Consider the following 21,899-nt stretch of genomic DNA (forward strand, 5'->3'; position numbering starts at 1 on the left):
TGGCATAGTAATAGAATACTGTAGAATAAAAACAATTTTCTGTTGAATCATCTAAAATATAACTCATGACTATAAACATTTAAATATACTTCCAAAATTTATTTTTTTATTTAACATTTTTAGGTTTACATGAAAAATTTAAAAAAAATCTCATAAAAACTGGGTAGGCGGCCGCCTACCCAGCCTAGGCCTAGAACCGCCACTGCATCGATCTATGAACCATTATCATTTATCGATTTATATCATCTTATAATTATCATAGTCACCTATAACCCAAATGGTCAGGATATTCTACTACAAAAATTGCCACATCACAGACTCAGTTTCCGTTAGCTTACAAATAACAAGAATAATCATATCAACTCCATGTGTGGGATTGATGAATGAAGAAGCTCAGATCTTTCAAAAATTTGTTCATAAAATTTTGTCAATCCTCAGATTCCTCAGTCAAGTAGACGGAAGTAAGTATACCATCCATGTCATTGACTACGAGAATTCGTTCAAATCGATAACCAAAACATGAATCACCAATGAAACAACAATCTATTTTGATGTTTATGCAGAATGTTATTGACGGTAGACATTGATGAGACTTGATTGTAATCGAAATTCGATTGCGAACCGACACGAGGAGATAGATGAGTGATGAGAGGTCGCCTACAAAATGACAAAATTAATTAATTCGGCTCGCTTCATTAGAAAACTGTCGCTGAAGCCATCGCTGCACGCACGCCACTCTTCTGAGTGATTGACACGAAAATGCTCTCAACCAAAACAACCAGAGAAGGAGCCTTGACGAACCTATCAAATGCTCGTAGGAGCCTATCAAATGTTCGCTATTGGAATGCTCAATGGAAAGGATTTTCCAATCATGGGTTGTTTGCATTTTTGCAGTGGATGAGCAACATAACATTATATTCAATTATCAACAGATGTAAATATGTGAGGATGATTCTGATGCACATCTTGAATTATAAATACAGTGTATCATTATTCAATTAATAAAATTATCCAAAAGTAAGTGGTGAGTTTTCAATGAGGTATTTAGTAAAACTTAGCTGAAAATGAGGTATTTAGTGTAACTTAGCTCAAAATTTCCTCATTCATTAGAATTTTGGACTTGTAGAAATTTGTAATTTGTTCGATCTTGATCGTTCTACATTTATAATTAGAATATCTAACGTCTATCAAAAATATGCTTGTTTACTCTTACCGAAGTGAGAATCTTTTCTACTGTTGTATTAATTAGGAAAAGAAACGTTTCGAGCTTAAGTCTGCTATTGTTTAGTGTTTAAAGAAGTTTTATCATTTCACATGATGGAATAAAGTTTGTCTCATTGCTCAATTATTGTTTATCCTGTTGACTTCTGATAGATTTCAAATGAATCCATGATTCACCCTTGGTCAGTAACAAAAAGAGCACATTGGAACCAAATAATGTCATGCACGATGCACATTCATAGAGTGATTGAATGAATTCGCTCACTAAGGTCACCGTCTGAAGAAAGAAACTGTTTGATTTGGGAAGGTTTGCCAAAATAGTTCTCGATCCAAGCTTGTTCAAGAGCTGTAGTTTGCTCTACTGCTGCCTGCAGTAATTAGCGACCTATTTCTGGTCCAGCGACCAACTTTCAAGCTCCAACACAAGACTTATACACACACACACACAAACAAAACAACAGTGCGAGTGATAAGTAAGTATTTTCACGCTAATGAGCTCTTCTGATTCGAAAAGTGGCGATGAATTCTGTCATTCTACAATCGAACATAAGAATGTTAACAATGAAATTTATTATTATTATTATTATTATTATTATTATTATTATTTTATTATTATTATTATTATTATTATTATTAACATTTAGGATGTTGCCAGCAGGGGTTTGAGACTTATTTTTTTGGTTATATGGTTGATAATGGCGTGTAGTTTGTCATGGAACAACAGGTTTGTTTGAGTGGTTGGTTTTTCAAAATGATATCTATAATGAGAGTATTAAAATCGTCAAAGACTGTATTCTTCCCAATAGCTCAAACGTTCCCTATCCTGCTATCATCTCAAATTATCACAATATTAAAATCTTGACTGTCAGCTAAGTCGTATTTTGAAGAAGTTCACCTCTCAGAACTACACCTCAGATACCACCGATTCAATTTAACAGATTTATTTTGTTTATTTTTTAGTCTTTTTTTATACATAATAGTTTACTGTAGTTCTCTCCTGACTTATCGAACTCAGCTATTAGGAGCTATTAGATCCTTACTCATATCGAACTTAGCTTGTAGGAGCTATTAGATTAGGAGATTAGGAGCTATTAGATTAGCTATTAGCTTTAGGAGCTATTAGATCCTTACTCATATCATTATAATATTATCGATTATTTACTATACTGAGAACTATCTACTCTAGTAATAGCTGATCAGTTTTGAAATTAATCTCAAAAATTGTTTCCCTTGTTGGTTCACTGTTATACTCCAGATGCTACAGAAATCATCCGAGAAGAGCGGCATCTCACTATCAGTAGAGAGGTCAGGAGTTCCAATCATTGGCTACGCCTGGTCTTGCTCTGAATGAATCAATGCAAACAAAGTGCATCAGCATAACTCTATCCATTGTTTTTGAATTTCTCATCGGTTTGATAGAGATGTCTCAATTTATATCCAATAAGATTCGGATTTCATAATAGTTGTCCCGTCTCCATTTCTATAAAGCGCAATAGCTGGAGTAGATAATTTACCGAGACAAACAGGGCTAAATTAAATCTATGTACCATTTGACGCTACTTGAATATAGGAATAATTGTAATAATTCTTATGATTATATTCTAGTAAACCTTCTCCCAATTTGGAATTCTTGTAACTTATATGCTAGTAAACTTCCTCTCAATTTGGCAATGACTTATACAATCCAACTCTTCACTGAAACAAGCAATAGATGACTCTTGAAAATAAAAAATGTAAACCACAAGAGTAAGTGAGAATTGGAGGAGTAAACAAGCTGATAAACAATCTAAAGGATAGTTCAAAGGCGCTTGTAATTAATGATTAATCCAAGACGTGTGAAATCAATTATTATGGCGGGAATAAGGAAGTTCACTCAATTTTCAAACAAGTAGGTGATGATTATCCATTGGGCGATTTATTCCAGACTCTCTCTATCAAGGCTGAGCTGAACTATCCCTTGTTCGGGAATAAATAATCATCATTCATCCTAATTTAGAGGAAGACATGCTATAAACATATACATTAATACTAGAATACTATTGGATCTGGTAAAATTATATTTACACTCAACAGATGAAATATTGTAGCTGATAATATACACTACAAAAAAGAACATATCCTATCTGGTAGTTTTGTACTAGAATACGGTACTAATCTTTCTACGGAGAAAGTGTCATGTACCGTAATTTATCTTTATTTTGAAAGATGATCCATACTTGAATATCAAATATAATATTATATAATATCAGATATTCATACTTAAATATCCATATTGAATATTATATATAAAGATTAATAGAACTATTAACTATGGCTTCATGTAGGATGTTTTGTCGTAATAGTAATTGGGATTACTTTTATTCCGCTTCATTAGATTGATAGATGATATCCTCTCCAGGAAATATTTTAGACCTATGAGATTCTGAAATCTCTTTGACCATGATTGTGTGATGGATTATCCTATAAAATAATGAATCTAAGAAAGGCAAAATAGTTTTCGAAGTTGAAGAATCAATGAGTAACATGTTCTGAGAAATTTTTCGAAAATTCTTTCGACCGTCAGACATCACGTCACGGATCGGTTGTATCGTAGTCCACACCTCACCGTGCAATATGGCGATATTTTCTATTTTCGAGCACTACGTCACAGTTACTGCCGTTTGCTAATGCTAACACTAAGAAAGCGTCCCCGTTCTTGCCAGAATATTGTTGGAATTTTCTCACAATTTCACCCAACAAAATAATACAGTATTTTAAACACTAAAATACTCTTTGTGGAAGACCAACACACATGCCAGATTCTGTTATATATGTGAAAGATTCATGATCTCATACTATTTGGAATTTTCTCTCTAATAGCTATTGATGAAATTGTTGGAGTTATTAATAGAGCTGTTCAGAGCTTTCAACAATGAACCAAAGGAGCCGGATTCATGAAAAACTAGATATGCCATTATACAAAGGGGTCTTCACTATACACTATACTTCATGAACAGGGTGGACAGGTGACAAGTCAAATTTGAAAGAAGAGGAAACTTGAGTACATTACCTCTACCGATTTCTTTAAAACATCACCATCACCTTTGATAATAATCTGACGATTCACATTTTTATTCCGATGTCACAATGAATCAATGCTTAAGATGTTATTGAGGTTATTAAGGGAATAAGTGCGTTATTGTCAGTTCCACATAATTTATTTCCGTCAAACCATAGCTTCAATGCAATTAAGGCTTCATCATTAGCGCATTGAAACTATAGATTGGCTCAAATAAATTATTTGGAACTGACAATATCGCTTTTATTTCACGTACCACTTTTTATATGAAGAAATTTAACATCTCTGTTCATAGAATAAATTTTATTTCGTTAGTGTTGTTGCTTTCTTGAATGAAAAAATATTTGAAATAAAAACACACACATATATTGTCAAATTCTACACAGTTTCATTTGGTACAGATCCTGTGACCTGTGTGGTCAGGAAACCATGGTCCTGTCTGTACCAAATAAAACAGTGTAGAGTTTGTCAATATATGTGTGTTTTTATTTCATTATGGAACAGTTCTACAACATTGACAGTGAATCAGTCGAATTTTTAAAAAAAGTATTTATTTATTGCATATTTCTGCTATAACCTTCATATTTGTTTTACATACCGTACGATTAACCTTCTATATAAATTATATTAATGATACTCAATATTTTCCCTGACGCTCGTCAGTTTCATCTGTAAACTCAACATCACTTTTTCCACTCATTCTCTAGATATTGACTCATTTCTATTCTGATCACCAGCATTGCGACATGAATAATCAAGAACAATAGCATTTGCATAGTGCTAGAAATCACAATAGAAGTGTTGACCTTAATATAGGCGAAGCCTGAGGGAAAATTAGAGCAAAGGGCGTTCCCTACTTTCCTTGAAGACCTTTAATGCTTCATAATATCTGCCGGCAACTCTCACCCACGCTATAAATGAAGGTGAGCAGAGTACACGGATTGACCCTGATCTCCTGATAGCTTTATCTCATTCCTCTATGTGACGATGATCTTCCCACTTCTTCACTACACAGACTTTTACTATCCCTGTCTCACATTTCTGATTCGCATTATTTTTAGAGTCGAGGTTTTTACGATTTTTTTCATTTTTTTTTCAATTCAATTTATTTCATCAAAACACAGAAAACAGTACAAATATGTGACAATCATGAAAAAAACAATAATTATTACTCTAAATATCTATATCAACTATCTGAAAAATACGGCTGGAGGTGAAGAACTAAAGTCATAAGTGACTTGTTCGCCAGTAGGAGTAGAGACTTAACTGTTTCTAAATCGTAAACTAATAATTTAAAATGGAATCTTCTTATTCAAACAATGGTAAGAATGTTTAAAATAGATGCTAACAATTGTGAATTAATCCTGACAATAATGAATCGTTTTAAAAGCTGAAAAAATGTTGAACTCATAAAATATTAAGATGAAGTAATAGTTTGAAGTATCCAGTTTTTAATATACAGGGTGATTCATAATTATGGTAAAATTTCAATACGTGATAGTAGAGGTGAAAATAAGAAAAAAAGTTCATATAAACATATATCCATAAAACATATATTCATTAGCGAGCTATACAGGATAAAGGATTTCACCCAGAATTCAGTTCCTCTGGTGAAATACACCGATGCTGAATTGTTTGGGGACTAGTTTTTGAAAAACTTATGCTGGATTCATATGGAAAAATATCTGAAAAATTGAATAAAACTATCTGGAAGCTGTAGTGTGAGTAGTTTTTGGAGAAAAAAAGTTGAAATATACAAAAAATCTAAGTAGAAAAGCACAGACTTCTACTTTGATGCCCAATAACTTTCTTTAATGACCAGTAAACAAATAATTTTTCGCACTAAAAATTGTAGGGAATTGAATTCTGAAAAGAATTAAGTAAGCTGTGTTAACTAATTTGAATAAAAGTTGAGTAAAATGTATTCTTATGTAGTACATTACACCAAAAAATTTGCTGTTTTATGAGGAGAGAACTGATAACTCATAAGTTGTAGCTGATTGCAAATAAAATATTCGGTTTTTTATGAAAAGTTTTTTTTATATGAAAGTAGCATATCTAAATGACATTAAACTTATACCGAAAGACTAGTTGATTATGCCATTAAGCCTGGGAGGAAGTTCAAACAGAAGTAGATGATCTCCTATGATTCCTGCCCAAATGTTTACTGAAAACTTATGTTGTGGAAGATTAGGATTGATGGCTTGAGGATTCTCAGCTGCCCAAATATGTTGGTTGTGGACGTTTTAACGATAGCTTTTCTTGTAGAGTGTGCCTCGTCAGTAAATAAAACGGTTGTTAAAAGGTTTGGGTAACAAGTTTTACTAAAAACCATCGGCAATACCAGCACAGGGAATACAGTCTCGTGGCAATAGAGTATGAACTTTCTGGAGGGGGTATGGATGTAATTGTTGCTATTTAGTATCCTTCAAATAATGGATTGATTCACATTAAACTGCACTGACAATTCTCTCGTGCTCTTCTCTGGTTGTTCATAAATTTCATTAAGAACTTGTACTTCTAACACAACAGTCATAGTAGAGCAGGGTCTGCCTGCATGTGCTCTTTGGATATCAAAGGATCTGTTTCAGACAGACGTTGATGAATAGTGGCAAAAAACCTTGAACTTGGACATACTCGGTTAGGAAAGTTCTCTTGATACAAACGGCTTGCTTCAGTACTATTACAGTTGGGTCCCATTCCATACATTAAATGCATGTCAGCTAATTCGGAGTATGAATAATGTCTAAGATTACCTGCCATTTTTCAAAAGTTAACACTTAACACAAAATCTAAGTGGATTGGTACTAATAACTGGTTAATAGATTAAACAAAAAACACAGCGCGGTTATAGTGGCCTAACTTACAGTTTGTTTTTTTCTGTTCAACAGTGAGCTAAAATATTTCTGAAAATAATTTTCAGCTGATAATTTCTTTAAAATTTTCTAATTAAAACATAATAAACCAGCTGTTTTGGAACAGCTGTATTAAAATCCATGTTTTTTGCAATCACTACAACCTATGAGTTATCAGTTCTCTCCTCATAAAACAGCAAATTTTTGTGGTGTAATGTACTACATAAATATATTTTATTCAACTTTTATTTGAATTCAGTTCACACAGCTTACATAATTCTTTTCAGAATTAAATTCTCTACAATTTTTATTGCGAAAAATTATTTGTTTATTGGTCATTAAAGAAAGTTATTGGGCATCAAACGTAGAAGTCTATGTTTTTCTACTTAGATTTTTTGCATATTTCAACTTCTTTCTCAAAACTACTCACACTACAGCTTCCAGACTAGTTTTATTCAATTTATCAGATGTTTTTCCATAGTGCTAGAAATCACAATAGAAGTGTTGACCTTAATATAGGCGAAGCCTGAGGGAAAATTAGAGCAAAGGGCGTTCCCTACTTTCCTTGAAGACCTTTAATGCTTCATAATATCTGCCGGCAACTCTCACCCACGCTATAAATGAAGGTGAGCAGAGTACACGGATTGACCCTGATCTCCTGATAGCTTTATCTCATTTCTCTATGTGACGATGATCTTCCCACTTCTTCACTACACAGACTTACTATTCCTGTCTCACATTTTTGATTCGCATTATTTTTAGAGTCGAGTTTTTTACTATTTTTTTCATTTTTTTCAATTCAATTCAATTTATTTCACCAAAACACAGAAAACAGTACAAAGATGTGACGATCATGAAAAAAAACAATAATTATTATTCTAAATATCTATATCAACTATATGAAAAATACGGCTGGAGGTGAAGAACTACTGGCATAAGTGAAACACTTGTTCGCCAGTAGGAGTAGAGACTTAACTGTTTCTAAATCGTAAACTAATAATTTAAAATGGAATCTTCTTATTCAAACAATGGTAAGTATGTTTAAAATAGATGCTAACAATTGTGAATTAATCCGGACAATAATGAATCGTTTTAAAAGCTGAAAAAATTTTGAACTCATAAAATATTGAGATGGAAGTAATAGTTGTGAAGTATCCAGTTTTTAATATATTTATTGGAACAAATTTAATTGAACTAAAATTTATAAGATTATGATTTCCTTACTGAATCTTTCTTTGTTTTTCCAACTCAATGTTAAAATTCAAACTTCAACGTTTACTGAATCTTTCTTTGTTTTTCCAACTCAATGTTAAAATTCAAACTTCAACGTTTATCTCTTATTTCATAAATTCGTTCCTCTTTCCCTATTTTATTCTCCACATTCTTCCCTATTCATTTTATTTATATTTTTATAAACAAGTTTTTTTATTTGAAAAGAAATATTTTCCACTTCTCCGAACTAAACTCCATCTACACATATTGTTTTACCCCTTTCTCCTTCCCCCTCTTGCATCTTTTCCTATTTGTCTCCTTCAAACATATTTTTTTCTCTTCTCTTCATCTGAATGAGGTTCCAGACTCTTCCAAAAATTCTCTCTTCATTCAATTCTTGTCTTACTTGCCCTCTAGAAATGTCTCATAATCATTTGACTACATTATTATCATCAGTATCTCCCTATTTTTTTTCTTTGTAACATATTCTTCTTCTTTTTTTCCTCTATTCAATCATTCTTGTCTAGGCCTGATCCTCTTTTCCACACCTTTTTTGAAAATTCTTTATTGATTCATACAATAAGTAAATAATCAAAATGATAGGGAGAGAAAAAACTAGGTAACCTTGTGCTAATTCCTCTCCCAAAATTAGATAAGGTTACACATAGCCCGAAACAGGTTAAGTCTGTCTTGTAGTTGCTCACTTCACAAAATTTTCAGTCCTTTACTATTTTCACAAAATAGAATTTCAAATTTAGATGCTTCAAAACCAAACATAAAAGAAATATTTCACATTATTATCACATATTAAAAAAATAATTTTGCTGGACCAGAGAACAAACTTAATATTCTTATTTTTATCATTCATTTTCTCTCTCATCTTCATTATTGTACCATGAATATTTCCTTCATATATCTTGTTCTCTGTCTTTCTCCACTTCACCCTTTGTTATCTTCTCTTTCTCCTCTTGTAAGTAGCTCATCGCCTCTCACTCAAATTGATGGTGTTGGGAATCGATAACGGAAACAAACATGGAGTACAAATTAGCAGAACGGACAGACGACATTAGACACCTCTCTGCTTCGTGGCGATGACCTTGTCATCCCTCAAGCATGATAGGACAAACATACTCTTGTCACCGGTCTATAGCAATAGTTTTCCATATACAGAGTGAGTGATATGTATGGGAACCCTTCAATAAGTTGAAGACTGTAGTAGATATAATACTGTAACTTTCAGGATAAATTATTGGTCGAATTCGTATGACAGTCGTAAGGCCCATTGACGGCTTGAATTATATATTCAGGCGGTGGGACCTTCCCGCAAGGGACTCCCCACTAACAAAAACCATACGAATTTCCTTTTTTTTGTCGAATACTCCACCTTTTGATGTACAACTGAATTTCAAACCCTCATAAGAGGATGTAACTCGAATATTTTTAATGTTAACATCTATTGTGTGGTAGATTATTTTAAAGGCCTTCTTGAAACAAGAAAGATGGCATCAATAAAAATGTTCTACGATGCTCTTATCCAAAATGGCGGTTGATTGAAGTTTTAGTTTTTTAAAAAATGAGGGGTTGTAACTCAAATATTTTTAATGTAAACACCTATTGTGTGGTAGATTATTTTAAAGGCCTTCTTGAAACAAGAAAGATGGCATCAATAAAAATGTTCTACGATGCTCTTATCCAAAATGGCGGTTGATTGAAGTTTTAGTTTTTTAAAAAATGAGGGGTTGTAACTCAAATATTTTTAATATAAACACCTATTGTGTGGTAGATTATTATAAAGGCCTTCTTGAAACAAGAAAGATGGCATCAATAAAAATGTTCTACAATGCTCTTATCCAAAATAGCGGTTGATTGAAGTTTTAGTTTTTTAAAAAATGAGGGGTTGTAACTCAAATATTTTTAATGTAAACACTCATTGTGTGGTAAATCATTTTTAAGGCATTTTCAAATCAAGAATGATAACATCAATAAAAATGTTCTATGATACTTGTATCCAAAATGGCAGCTGATTAAATTTTCAAGTAAAAACTAAAACTTTATCACATTTAAAATATATGAGTTACAACCCCTAAGTCACCCCTTCATGAGAGGTTGAAATTCAGTTGTACATCAATTCGACCAATAACTTATCCTGAAAGTTACAGTATTATATCTACAACAGTCTCCAACTTATTGAAGGGTTCCCATACAAATGACTCACTCTGTATATCGATGTATGAAGTTGAGAAGTGAATTTATTTTATAAAAATGATAACTAGATGAAACATTTTTGAATAAAAGTTCTCAAGGTGTCTCTCACGATTTAGGTGAGAGAGAAAGAAGAGGAGAATGTAGTAACAGGAGAGAAGAAGTGGTATGAGAGGGAGAAGAAGATATGCAATGAGAATGGGGAGTCAGTGGAGAAAGAGGGAGAGTGGAATGTGGATAAAGAGAGAGAGAGTGGAATGTCGAGAAAGAGGGAGAGTGGACTGTGGAGAGAGAGGAGAAGGAGGCGAGAGAAAGGTGAAAGTATAGGAGAAGAGGAAGGGAAATTGATGAAAGGATGTGTAGGATGAGAGAGGAAGAGAAAGAAGATGTAATTGAATGGTAATGGAGGGGAAGGAGTGGACGGAAATATTGGAATAACAGGTGAAAGAATCAAAATAAATATTTTAAATAGAAGTTTGAACTAAAGAGCAGTGGGAAAAAATGGAGTGATCTTGAATAAATTTGAAATGAAAAATTCAAATTTGGGAGAAAAGCAGAAGGAGACTGAGAAGTGTTAGAACAGAGCTATCAGGGAAAAATACCTACAGATGGAGATAAATGAGCAATTGCATTTGTTCAAATGCTAGTAAATCAATGAATAATTATTATTAAACAAAAATCCTAATTAAATCCCAGAAGTCTTCGGGGTGATTTACAGCATTTAATCAGGATTTCCGTTTCATAATGTAAAAATAACTCTCAACCAAATATCACAGACCAGTTGATAAAAACTCTATAAGTTCCAAAAAGTATCAAAAAACAGTGCTTATTACAAGGAAGTGATCTGCTTCCTGATTGGATTGGAAGGCAGGCCTTGGTCTGGCGGAACAGTCACTTCAATTCTGTCTGAGGGTTATTGTTCAGTAAAATTGCTGTATATTTATAATATGATATTGCAGCTGAATAACGGCCATCGAAATCATGTTCTCCTTGAGCGAGAAATTATTTCATCAGACTCCTAATGGACGTAAGAATAATCACCACAACCGTTATAATGTCTGCTCTATTCTCTCACCATACCTAGAGATGTTTATATTCTTGTGAAATGTTCAAGTATTTCATAATTAATAATTCACAACCAAAAAATACAATTACAAACTCATTAACTATCAGTCATATGAGTATTTTTATAATAATTGAATTTCATTCTTGGTTTATGCCACATCTATTTGATATTGAGTTATTCTGAATGAAATTGTTGTACAGTTGATTTTTATGATCTACGACTTTAGAAAGTATAATGTATAAGCATAAACTTATCGAACAGAGAGATGTGTAATATAAGCTATGATTTATATCAATGTTGAATTTAATTTATTGCCAAAAATGACAAATACATATTTTTACAATACAATATGAATAACATTGCCTGATAACTTTCTATGAATAACTCAAGTGCATCAATAGCATCACTGTTAAATCTCACTTCGCATTTTTCCTCATTTCTATAATTTATAATATTTATTATATTGATTTTTCCTGCCCATCTATTCTAATAATTAGCCTACCAATCATTTTCTCTATCTTCATTCATTTATACAGTCCACTAGTTTTGGGCAGAAAATTCAATAATCACTGTAATACTTGGCACTGCCAACATAAGATTCCTTGTGTGTTAACATTGCAATATAATAATACTACAGCTATCCTATCTACACACGTTAATATTATTTTACTTTGTGCTTTATAGAATTTGAGGTATGAAGACTCATCTAGTAGAAGCTATGCTAGTTGAGAATAAAAAAATAGCAATACCAAAAATCTTTCTGATCTAAGGAAAATTGAATGATATCAATGAAACCAAAAACATTTTTTGTCTGTCTCTGAGTAACGAATACAAACGTAGAAGATGACTAAAAACTATGAATGAAAAGATTTTTTTTCTGAAAATGTTGTCTCCATTGTGCTTCAAAGAATAGTAGTTTTAGTGAGTGCAAATTAGCCACAAAAGTTCTATTGTAGTCCACTAGTGAAGTTGTTCATTCAACTGTTTGTTCAGATGACTACTAATTTGGCTCCGTTCACATAATCTTTAATTGGACGAGAGAAAGCTGAAGAGTCTATTTTTGGATTCGCTTGTATCCAATTTTTCATTTATAACTATCATTCCGTGAAGTCATTGGTTTTTGGTTATGTAACAACAGGATAAAGGAATCATCTATTGAATTTGAGAACGATATAAACAATTCGTCACTCATTCACAAACGTCTAATCACTTCTGAACCAATTAACATCAGTTTTAAGTGTTATTAATCATAAGAGAGCCTAACTTAATAAATATTAAGACTTGGGCGTGATTCACTCCAAAGAAACGCAATGTTTAAAATTACGTGCTTGGTAACCGATTCATGGAAGGCGCACCATGTAGCTTGCACAACAAACAAGCTTGATTATAATTATAATAAGAAATTTGATTTCAACGATAAAAAGTCAAATAGGTCACTCACTACTTGAATTTCAAAAACAGTGAAGTGAATCATATAGATAAGTCCAATGTACATAGAATACATTGTACCTGTATTCTAGGTACATTGGATACTATCATACAACAAAGGACCAACAACGTATTCACTTTTTTATCACGATGGATTCCAAAAATGATGATGTGTTTTTTCCTTTAAAAAATTCGAAATCTTTCTCTATCGAAATAAAACTTGAAAGGAATACAGAACTTCCAGTGCTGAATGTGAATATGGAATAATTCTCTCGATATCTGCATTTCAAATAGTTCTCAATAATATTGTAGGATTCTGGGTAATGTGATTGTATAATGTCATCTACATTTTGGTTACTGTGGTTTATGTAAACATTGAGGGCCTACAAGAATAAAATTCCGAAGTTATAACGTGATTCTACAATTATACTTACAGACTCATATTAGACTATTCATATTCCACTGCAGGGTGGTCGGAGTTTGAAATAATGTATTTATTTCTGTTTGTCTTCGAATGCCAAGCTGAGTAGCCTAGTAATGTAACAACAGTGACCTATTGAACGTTTTATTTTTCCACAATCTTGGAAAGACATTCTAACATTTCTTCTTCATCATCAGCTTCTTCTACTCCTACTCCTCCTTCTTCTTCTTCCTCTTCTTCTTCTTCTTCTTCTTCTTCTTCTTCTTCTTCTTCTTCTTCTTCTCTTCTTCTTCTTCTTCTTCTCCTACTCCTCCTTCTCCTTCTCCATCTTCTTTTCGCCAAGCGACTGACAACAACTTGGAAAGATGCCGGTAGCTTATTTCGGGAATGTGGAAAACGAACAGAGAGCAGAGAGCACAGTACACAGATTAGGGTCACGCATTCAACTATTGGGGAAGAAACCACTGAAACTAACTCGAATCTTTGAGACAGAAACATGCATGCTTGGATACACTTCATGCCAATGACTTGACAGATCAATTAGGATTACAAATATAATTGAAAATAATTTATCAATTCGTAAATATTCATGGGATAAACAAGTCCGTAGAAAGTCTTGGTAAGACGAATAGGATATTTTATTTTCAAATGATAAATTCTGTTACCATTATATCATCATTAAAAGTGATAATAATACACAATGGAATATAAATTATTCAATACTTTTCTTTGAAATTCAAGGTTGATACAAAATTTTTCAATCGAAATTGTTTTAGTTATTATCAGGAATGCCCACTCAGCTTGAACTTGGTATACTAGAATTCGTTTTTTTTATGGGGGTGAATCATTGGTGTTTTATGTCGTTCCAATATACTGGAAATGTCTATAGAACAATTTACAAGCACAATGGATTTATTTTCTGTGAATTAAATAATAATCGATTAGTAGGCTATAGAAATTATTTCAAGCTTTCCTGTACCATTCTCTGATAAATCAACCACGTCTCCAGATATCAATCCTTTTAATATCTTAATCTCATTTAATTTCATCGTACAATTGATTAGGCTCCATGTAGCAACGTCCATCGTGAAAATAAGTACCAATCCAGCATCAACTCATTCTTCTGATAGCCTGATGTAGCCTTTTTCTTCTGAAAATATATAGCATTCTTCTTATATAGCCTAATTTCAAGCTTTAACGTATGTTATAATAAGGTAATAGCCTACAAACCTTCACTATCGCATTAGTCTATTGGTATTGGTACTAGATACACATACAGTCATTCCAATTTCGTGTTTGTATGATTTGCAAAACTACTCCAATTATTTCGTGTGTACATGATCTGACGTAACAAACGGTTGCGGAAATCAAATCATAGTACAATGCGCCCTCTACATGTTTCTCTTTCATATTCTTCTACTTCTACTCACTCATTCTTCCTCCTTCTCACTCATTCTTCTTCCTTCACTCATGTTTTTTTTTCCTCTTCTACTCATTCTTCCTCACTCTTTTCTTTCTCAACAGCAAACGCTTTAACCTTTCTCCTCGCTACTTGCTGGTGAATAGATGCTTTGGCAAACGGCCTGTTTAACATACGGTAGCATTATTGGGCAATAAAATTTTGCAACTAGCTTCTCATTGGCCGTACATTGTCCGAATATTGTACTCGCCGGGAAAACCTAGACTGTTGAAAATGATCTGGTCGTATAATATATTTCAAAAGCTCTCATCAACAGTCGTTGGTCCTAACAGTAGTTGCTTTTGAAATTTTGAACAGAACCAACTTCAGTGTGTTAATTGTAACCATGAAGTGATATGTATGCATTTCTGTCTCTAGTTTGAAGTTGTTAGGTAGCCTACTTCGAGTCAAATAAGTATCATCATTATAAATGTCTTCAAAACTGGTTATGGCAAGTTATGTAGCTCATTTCAATCCATTGTTCTTTGTAGTAGACAAATAAACTTATTTTATAGCTCTATAAATATTTGAGTACCATTCCACCGCATTATTAATAGTTGTCACTACAACAGTAATTCTATATTACCATGAATAGTTGGTTGAAACTGTTTAGTCAAGATGTGGATTTGTATAACAACTATAAATTTCTATTGGGACTTATTGAAACGCTCATCCAGATATTTCTATTCTGATGCTACTGATAGATTTGTAGAAGTTGAATTTTTTCTCATTCCCCTTCTAATCCTCAAATATTGATCATGAAATAAAAACACACAAATATTGTCAAACTCTGCAGTTTTATTTGGTACAGGACCAAATATTAATAATTTATATCAGGTTTCTTCATTATTGATAATTTATTTATAAAGTGAAAAATATATTACAGAGAACCCATGAAATTTCAATACGTCAATAGAAGTGCTATCGTTGATTCAATCCAGTTCTCAGTGAATATGGGCTTCTTAGAGGTATTGAATGAATGATAGAATGCTCTTTCAAATTTCAAGAAATCAGAATTCAAGCGTTCAAGGTCAATCTGTAAGTACAAGATCATGTTAATGAACTTCAAATATCGGTAATGAACTATGAATTCACAGCTTGTGTAGATGAAAACAGGTTCATTTATATCAGTTTTCAGAAAAGCTTTACATTCATGATCAAGTGCTCCATTCTTGAAGTCTCATTTTAAGAAAAACTCTACAAAAATATAATAGTATAACGATTTTATCGACAATGTATTCGTAGAGGAATTAATTCACGTCTGTGACAAATTAATTGAATAACAATTATAATTATGAAGAAATCCAACAAAGACTGTTTCCAGTTGTCGTGCAATTTTTCCTTCTTTACAGAGCTCGTGAAAAGGATGGAAGGATGGAGAGATTGAGCAAAGGATAGTGGATCGAGTTGATTCTTCAAGGATGGAGAGATTGAGCAAAGGATAGTGGATCAAGTTGATTCTTCATATAAAACAGTAGAGTTTTAATTAGCCCAATAACCAGTTTTACGGTGCAATGCTGCTTTTAAAGAGGGTGTGGCAGTCCGGCAAATGTCAAGGTCTGTGGCCAGAGTCTCTTGCTATCCGATGATTCGTCTGTTTAATATGTTTCGGGATACAAAATAAATATTTGATGAGTATCATTGGAGACATACTACAGTAGAAAAATAGAGCTATTGAATAGTTTCAGTTTCAACTGAAAGATTAGTTGAGCGCTTGAATAGTTCATTGAGATAGGAGTGTTTATGGAAAATGTTTTTATTAAACTAATTTAACAGTTTTGATTGATTTATTGGTTGAGTACTTTATTTATGTAGATTAAAATATATATACTGGCTTATACACTTATATACAATAGCTCACAATACAGCAAAATTATGGATGAATTTACAAAATATAAATTAAGAAAATAATTATTGAGCTGTATATAATATGAAAAAAACAATTTGTAATAACTATAGATAAAATAGATAATATTGTTATGCATTTACATAAACCGGCGGAGCTTTGGACATATCAATGTCCATTCTTTAGAAAGAATATTCGAAGTATTCTTGATGGGACAGTAGAAGATTAAAATAGGATTGTAATAAATAAAATAGTAGATGAAAATTCCAGAGAAAAATTGTAGAATCTGTCGAGTGAAAAATGCTATCATTTGCCCATTTCTACCATTGCTTTGAATCCTGTCATTCATATCTTTTCATTTTCATCATCAACTCTGTGAAACGATTGTTTTTATTCTAGATTCATCACGATTCTTGTTGCTAGAACTCAGTTTCTTGATAGCCCAATTCAAATTGGCTAGAAGACTTAATTGATGCAACTGTGATACTAATGCCATACTTTGATGGGTTCATCTCGTAATAAATTCCCACCACACTTCAAAATGTATTTGAACATAAAGCATCATCAAAATGAATGATAATTGACGTGATCAACCTCCTATCTTGAAAACCAGTTATTGTAACTTTTATAACTCGACTGGCCAGTTTATAGAAACTTTGAAGATACTTTCGCTCGATGGGAGTGATAGTAATAATCTTGGATCTTAGAAAACTGATAATGATGGTGATTCAGAGATTTCAAAGACGATCATGTTCTTAGATAGTAAGTACTCTATCATTAAAGTACTCTGTCATTGAAGAACACTGGCTACACACTGATGTATCCCAGGATACTGTATAAATCCAATATTATAATGAAAAATGAATAGAACGCATTCAAAGATAGTAACACTTCTGAAAAAACACCTAAGTGAACACTTCAGATAGAAATTATTTCATAATGAAGAAATTTGCAGAATTTGAGAATGATTTGAATAGTGAACATAGACATTCATATCGGATTATTTTAATATTATTTATTTTTACTAAGTGATTGATAAAGGATAAGTTTTAAGATTCTTGCATCGAATATATTTCATAACTGTAATTCTTGTATCCATTTAAGATAATAATTGTCTAAGATAGTCCAAGATGTCTAAAATAATAATAAAAAACCCAACAGGTCCAATAGCTGTTGAGGAAAACTGAATATTGTTTCCTCCACTGATGATTATCACATCATGTATTATTGAAATTTGCAGAATTTGAGAATGATTTGAATAGTGAACATAGATATTCATATCGGATGTATTTAAATATTATTTATTGTTACTAAGTGATTGATAAAGGATAAGTTTTAAGATTCTTGCATCGAATATATTTCATAACTGTAATTCTTGTATCTATTTAAGATGATAATTGTCTAAGATAGTCCAAGATGTCTAAAATAATAATAAAAAACCCAACAGGTCTAATAGCTGTTGAGGAAAACTGTATTTTGTTTCCTCCAATGATGATTATCACGTCATGTATTATTGTTCGAATCACTCGATCCATAACGAAATGCTATATTAAGTACTGTGAATGGATTGTTAACATGTTGGTAATACGATAAATCTTGATAAATTTATCGATTCTATTAGTGATATTAATAAAAATAAGGGGAATGATTATACAGTTATTGAATAATGATAAGTGTAGCTGACTATCGAGAAAAGCCAAATTTTATATGAAGCTGATTCAACACAACTGTAACAAAGTTGCTTGTTCCAGTTGCTATTATTCAACTTATAGGGAATTCCCAAGGGAAATCACTCAGAAGTGGACAAAAATAGTATCTGGCAAGGCTTTGTGATATCGACAGTCAAGACATTTTGAAAAGTGCGCCGAGTATTTGGTCAAAGAACGCCTTCAACGAAAGAGAAAGTTGAAACTGCCAACAAATTCCAGAACTTGAAGTCGTGTCCAATAAAATATCCGCTCACTTCCAAGTATTTTCAAATTGTACGGTGTTGCATGTGTTATGATTCAAGATATCACATAATAATGGAATGTCATTATGATTCAAGTTATCACAATAATATTGGAATGTCATTATAATTCAAGTTATCACAATAATATTGAAATGTCATTATGTTGCAGCTCAATTCAGTTCATTCTGAATTATTATCCAATTTCCCAATCAACTATCGGTCAATATATTTCCTTAGTCCAGTTTTAACGATACCTAGTGTCTACACTATTTCTAGCTCGAAAGCTACAAATAGTCCTCGAACAATAGTTGACAATATTTATTTATTTATTCATTTATTCGTGGACAGAATCACAAATCATATAAATATGATTAGGAAGGAACAACAGGCTTGGCCCAAATCTATTCCATTCCCAAAACTTAATAATCTTCATTAATCTAATATGTAGATTAGAAAGACTTAACACTATTTTATGATTATTTGATTATCCTCGGGTCGTCTGCGGCTTATGTGAAGAAGTCTCTCAGGATGCTAGACAACCATAAATGTTGTCTGGTACTATTGTTATCATCTCCAAATTTCAACATTAAATCTTTTTGGTTTCACAGGCTCAACAACTATTAGCAACCTCATCTGATATTGTAGAAAATATATACCACTTACAGAATGAGATCCTATCGAAATATTGTATTCCTAAGCAAAATGTATTGGAGATGAATGGTAGTCACGTTCATGGAGAACATTGCCTCAATATTTTAAATATATATTCCAAACACATTCTATTTTTTGTATGCCTTACAACTCACAGCGTTTGAATTGAACCTTGATCTTTCTCAAATACTGTCGTAATACTAAGTACGCATAGAAAACAGATCATTGGAACATTAATTTATTGAACAATTTATAACGGTTTGTGAAGTTTTCTGTAGAGGAACCAAAATCAAGATAGGCCTACGATTAGAATTTATCATAGATCAATTCCCTAATTTTCCCAGCTTATGAGAAAACGAATCTATTATGATTATCATTGTTTATCACGCTCATGCTTTTTTGGATTCAGGTGTATTAATAACAAACAAATAAGAAAGGATTCACTTCCTCAAATTCAATTGCCAATCCAGTAGGCTACATTCTTTGATAGAGAATATTGTTAGTGTTGGTGAATTTAAAAAAATTAAATCTCATTTATATTATATATTTTTTCTGTGCCGAATTCATCTTCTCTTCTCTGGCGGTTCGATTAATTCTTATTGCTAAAAACCCTTATTTTTTCTCTCCCTATCATTTTTGATGATGTACTTATTGTATAAATCAATAAAGAATAAAGAACCCGGTTAGACTCACGTAGTACAAAAACAAAACGTTACTATGTTATCTGTTAACTATTGTACAACACTTGTTAAGTAGGGTATTTTAATATTTCAAAAACTCACCAATCACAAACAGCAGTAGAACTGCTGTTGTTGTTGTCGGACTGTTGTTGTTGAACCACATGACTGTTGAAGACTGGAGAGCGGTGACCTTCAGACTTTCATTTATAGGCGGCTCTCTCTCTCCATCGGGCTCTCTTTCTCTCTCTCACTCTCCAGTCCAGGATGACTCTTGGTTCCGCGTGAAGACGAAGGTAGACGGCGCTTGATGGCTGAACTGATTGATCTCTGAGTTGGAGGAGCTCTCTTCAAAATCTTGGAAGATGTTGGCTCTGAGGAGCTAAGAAGTTCCAAAAAAAATCACTGAAGAGCTCCAAAAAATTCTAAAAAGGTCTGGAAAACTCTCTAAACTATGAGATTGAAGAAATCTCCATAGATCACGATGTTTGTTCTGAAAACACTTGGTCATACTATGGAGCCTCGAAATACACTGAATTTAATAATCACTACTATAAAAATAACCACTTTAAAAAATACTATTTTTAAAAAAATAATGAAGATGAATATTCCGATCAATGACCTTCTTTTCTATTTGTGGTTAGTAGTGCATGATTCAATAGATGAATGATTCCGGTAACTTATTAAAAATACTATGAAGTTCAAAGGAAGGTTTATTTTACTGAACGCGGAATAAGAGTTGGAGAACATAGAAGAGTTCTGGAGAGACTCTACAGATCTTCGTGTTGAATAATTATTGTATAAAATCACTCGGAAAATAAATATGACTCTTGTACTCATCCACGGAGAATAGCTAGTGATAGGTGGTTTTGTTCTCCTATAACGATAAATCTTACCAAGTAGAATGGTTACAAAGTAAACATTTATCACTGTATGATTATGGTATGGTACAAAAGCTAATCTATAGAGGTAGAAAATGTGATTGGTGATCTTGAAACAAATTCGAGATTGCATAGAAACCCTGAAGCAATCTGGAGAAAAACTTTGGAAAAACACGAGATCAAAATGCTGGGGAAAAACACGAGATCAAATGCTGGGGAAAGAAAATAATAGTCAAACCTGGGAATAGAGAATAGAATTCGATGAGAGAAGGATTGACTGTCTCCTCTTCTTGAATCTCTCCTTTCAATCATCCTTTTTCCAAGGTACCATCTTCAATGTGTTCTCCAGTGTCTGTTATGGCTAATCAAAATGAAAATAATAATTCATTTTCGCATTTCAGTTCCAATTGAAAATGGATTCAAATTTTTTGGAGGTAATCTTCAATATAAATTATTAGAACCGAGATTGAGAACAATTCCTAAGATTTGTTGAGAACAATTCCTAAGATGGCTGAATTTTCAGCCATTTGGCGCCCCTAGATGTAATGCTTTCCTGCCCGGATTCTAGTCACAGTTATTCTTAGACAAGTTCAAAACAGGAATTTCTCAGAGATTCATGAATATCTTCTTCTTATGTCATTTATGAATTGATTTTTCAGCCATTTGGCGCCCCTAGATGTAATGCTTTTTTGCCCGGATTCTAGTCCAAGTCATTCTCCTAGAAAAATCATATGGATATTGAGAAACTATACCATGTCTATTATGTTAATTGATTGTACACATTAACATGATTCAACTTCTCAATTATTGTGATTTTTTAGAAGAAAAATGCTGGTTTCTTTACTTCGAGTATATTGGAAAATTGTAATTCTAACGGTGAAAGGCAGAACCAGAGACAAATTAATCACGCTAATCTTTTCTCTATGGCAGAACGAACTCATGAATATGGGAGTGGCTAGCCAACATAAGCC

General features: G+C 32.6%; 1 protein-coding gene across 1 annotated transcript in view; it reads right to left on the reverse strand.

The window, feature by feature from the left end:
• LOC111059373 (protein obstructor-E) overlaps positions 1-20,363 on the reverse strand; it is a 38,427-nt gene extending 18,064 nt beyond the window's left edge. The window contains exon 1 of the mRNA XM_039433129.1: positions 20,153-20,363. Coding sequence (XP_039289063.1) covers positions 20,153-20,213 — 61 coding nt within the window. The 5' untranslated portion in view covers positions 20,214-20,363. The remainder of the gene's footprint in view (positions 1-20,152) is intronic.
• Between the last annotated feature and the right edge of the window lie 1,536 nt (positions 20,364-21,899).

Source organism: Nilaparvata lugens, chromosome 7, assembly GCF_014356525.2.
Source record: "Nilaparvata lugens isolate BPH chromosome 7, ASM1435652v1, whole genome shotgun sequence".
NCBI classification, from domain to species: Eukaryota; Metazoa; Arthropoda; class Insecta; order Hemiptera; family Delphacidae; genus Nilaparvata; species Nilaparvata lugens.